General features: G+C 32.0%; 1 protein-coding gene across 1 annotated transcript in view; it reads right to left on the reverse strand.

Moving 5' to 3' along the window:
- Window positions 1–3,488, reverse strand: part of LOC141333727 (transmembrane and coiled-coil domain protein 3-like) — a 24,879-nt gene extending 21,391 nt beyond the window's left edge. The window contains exon 1 of the mRNA XM_073838842.1: window positions 3,281–3,488. Within this exon, the coding sequence (XP_073694943.1) occupies window positions 3,281–3,343 (63 nt within the window). The 5' untranslated portion in view covers window positions 3,344–3,488. The remainder of the gene's footprint in view (window positions 1–3,280) is intronic.
- Window positions 3,489–3,754: the final 266 nt, after the last annotated feature.

Here is a 3,754-nt window from a genome sequence, read left to right on the forward strand (position 1 = left end):
AAAAGAAATGTTTGAAAAAAAGAAGAATTTATTTGCAAAAAACAAATAATTCCATTTTTAAAGATTTTCGTAAATCATGTTTTTTATTGTGTTATGTTTTTGTTGTGTTAGTTAGCTGAATTTTTTCAGTTATTATTATTTAATCAAAACAGCCCAACTGCAGTTTGATTGAGATTACTTGGAATGCTGAAATTTTTTTTTTTTAAAAACTGAGGTTTTGCAAATTAACTCTTAATTTCTTTTTTATTTATATATTTTATACACAGTTGTTATTAGAGACAGCAATTAGATCTATTTTCCTAGAAAATTGTGATATATATGATAAAAAAATATACAGATTTTTCAGAAAAATTTCTAAAATTTCCAACCCATTACTAATACTACCAAGACTATCACAAGACATTCTTGCCATTTCCAAAGCATCTGTCAGTCACCTACATCATTGTTTAAAAGCTTGACACACAGAAATCAACCAAAAAAGCAGGAAAATGCATGTAAAAGCAATGCAGGTCATTGATAGATCTGTAAACGAGCTAAGCTTTGCATTACTTAGCCATATATGAACTCAACATATCTTTCTATTTGATCTGTCATTTAATCAATACTGCATGGCTTCATCCAATGGGATGCTCCATAAAGGCAGCTTCACTACCGCAACACGTTCTCGATACATTGAACCCTACACATTATCACATTATACACATAATCGAATGTGTCTTATGTTCTTTCTCGCCATTAACGCCAGGCTTAATAATGCACTGGCAAACCCATTCAAAACAATCAATTTAAGTCAATCAGAGACCCCGCCATTCACTAAATCCCCCTTCTGTGCTAACAGCATGTAAATGTGTTTCCTCCGAAAACCTAATTTTAAACACCCAAATTGATGCAGTGCTGGTAATGCACTCATTTTCTTAAACCTCAACACAAACCAACAAAGAAAGGACTACTTGCTTTAAAAAAAAAATAAAAATAAATAAATAAAGACGCACAGCATCAGTCTGGCACACACATAGTGCCAGGGGTCGGGGGGGTCTACACACACACGCACACACTCACGTACGTTGGACACTGAAGCACTTGTTCTGCTGACAACAGCCCGACTCAAGACCCAAGCACATGCCCCAGCATGCCACCATCTCCCAATGCATTTCAGTATGGTTTAGGCGTGTGTGCACAACAGATACTTGGAATTTTTATTTCCATGAATTAAAACGCTGAAGCATCGCTATTAACTCATTCCGTTACGGAAAACACCAGCATAACCGGTTTAACTGGGGTTAAGTATCACTATTGTTTGAGCCAATGACCTTTGAACAAACTCTGACGAAGAGAGAGAGACAGTTTTGAGCACTGTTACAATAGTATAAGCATTACTGAGGTACTTTAGTACTCCGCATATTTCTATAATGTTTTTATTAGACCTATTGTAACAAAAAGTCTTTGATTATAATTGGAAAATGAATTTTACAGAGATAATAAACAAGAAACTCTGGGAAAAATAAATTAATTAAATAAAAATTAATTAATTAATAAAAATAGCAGAATCCCATATGTCCCTTTTTAGGACTAGGTTCAATTTATGATATAAATTCCATAAGACTTTTATTTATTTTTTACGCTTGAGCAGCATGCACAGATCATGCAAATAAACTGAAATTTCTCAGTTTAATGCATCCTGAGTATTAATTTAGTTTTGAAATCTTACTAACTCCAGTCCGCAAACTTATATCATGCTATGGGATGTTATATTTGACATACAAATTTTTATAATTGAATTAAAGCACTATTTAAACCAAAATTAGAATGGTTATTAGAAAATAGTGGTATATTCATTTCTGAGGTACACTGGCATTCAAAAGTTAAAGCAAAGTGTTATTACAATATAAAATAATGTTGTTGTTTTTTTAAAATACATTAAAATATTTTTAATTCCATTTCTATTTTAAATGTTGTTATTTTATTTAACTTATTATTCATCAAAGAATTCTGAAAAAAAGCATCACAGGTTAAAAAAATTAAACAAATATAGCAACACAACTGGAGTAATTATGCTGAAAAATTCAGCTTTGATCACAGAAATAAATTAGATATATATATTTTAATGTATATTAAAATAGAGGAACGTTATTTTACATTGTAATAATGTTTTACAATATTACATTTTTTCTGTATATTTGATCGAATAAACGCAGCCTTGATAAGCATTAGAAATTATTTAAAATACATTAAAAATCTTACTGATCCCAACGATTGAACAATGTATGTTGGCATTTTTAAGGATTTAACAGAGACATTATTTTACTATATATATATATATATATATATATATATGTGTGTGTGTGTGTGTGTGTGTGTGTGTGTGTGTGTATGTATATATATATATATATATATATATATATATATATATATATATATATATATATATATATAAATGTTGTAAAACCATGTAATAGTATGCAAATGAAACAATATGACAGCAGTACCAAATCATGTATGTAAAAGAAAGTAAAATCGCGGTATGTAAACCAAAACTGATGTATCAAAACGATTGTTTACATCTTAACAATACTAGTTACTGTATTATTACTATAGTAAAATTATAGACAAGCCTTTACACTTTTTTTGAAACTAAGTAAATGTCTTTAACTGTCACTTTTGATAAGTTTAATGCATCCTGAGTATTAAAATAATTTTTATTTTATTTTCTTGTTTTAAATCTTACTGACCCTAAACTTATGAATTGTAATGTAACATCAGCATACTATGGGATGTTATATTTGACATATACAAATGATAATAATTGAATAAAAGCACCATTTTGAAAACATTTAGGAAACCAAGACCTAATGATTTTAGAAAATAGCAGTAAATATATATACACATTTTTTTTAGGTAGGCTATATGTTGACTTTTTAAGGGTTTAACAGAGACATTATAGACCCTTACTACATGTAAACGTTGTAAAACCACAGTAATTGTATGCAAATAAAACAACATGACAGCAGTACCAAATCATCTATGTAAAAGATAGACCAAACCAAAACCGATGTATCGAAACCATTGTTTACATTTTAACAGGTTACTGTGGTATTACTATAGTAAAATGATAAGATATTTCAGCGCAGCATATGCGACTGATAAACAGGAAAAACATGTTCTTAGGAAGCATAAACAGCAGAAACACGTTTGACCATATGATATCCACACATATCATGCACAGTGTCAGGGTTAGATAACATGCTGCATGGATGGATTAAAAAGACTCAGGCATAACTACCATTTCGCAGTGTAAGAAAGAGTTCCTCTCGAGTTCGGGTAAAGTCCTCTCGGCGCTGGGCATAGTTCAATTGACTTCGGTCCGGTCAAACTGGACTCTCGTGTGCGATTACGGCGGTTCGGTTTGCTACATTGTGTCGCGGGTTGCGGGGCGCCGCCGCGCGCGCTCAGTCAGTAGAGTCCTCTTTTTGTAATCTGCGCGACACACACATTCACTCGCTCAACCCTCGTGCACATTTATGTGGAGAGAGAGAGAGAGAGAGAGAGAGAGAGAGAGAGAGAGAGCGCGCTACAGAGAGTGGGAGGAGCGGGACGCGAGTTCATCATTACGTCACAGCTATTTAGGGGCGGTACTACAGGTGGTCAAATATTTTTGCTTTATTCATCAAAATAAAAACGTCATTTTAAAGTATAATTAATTTTTCTTTTCAGACGAAATGTCACAAATGTTATTGTTTTTCGTATTAATCTGATC

The sequence above is a fragment of the Garra rufa genome, chromosome 4 (genome assembly GCF_049309525.1).
Source record: "Garra rufa chromosome 4, GarRuf1.0, whole genome shotgun sequence".
In the NCBI taxonomy this organism is placed as follows: domain Eukaryota; kingdom Metazoa; phylum Chordata; class Actinopteri; order Cypriniformes; family Cyprinidae; genus Garra; species Garra rufa.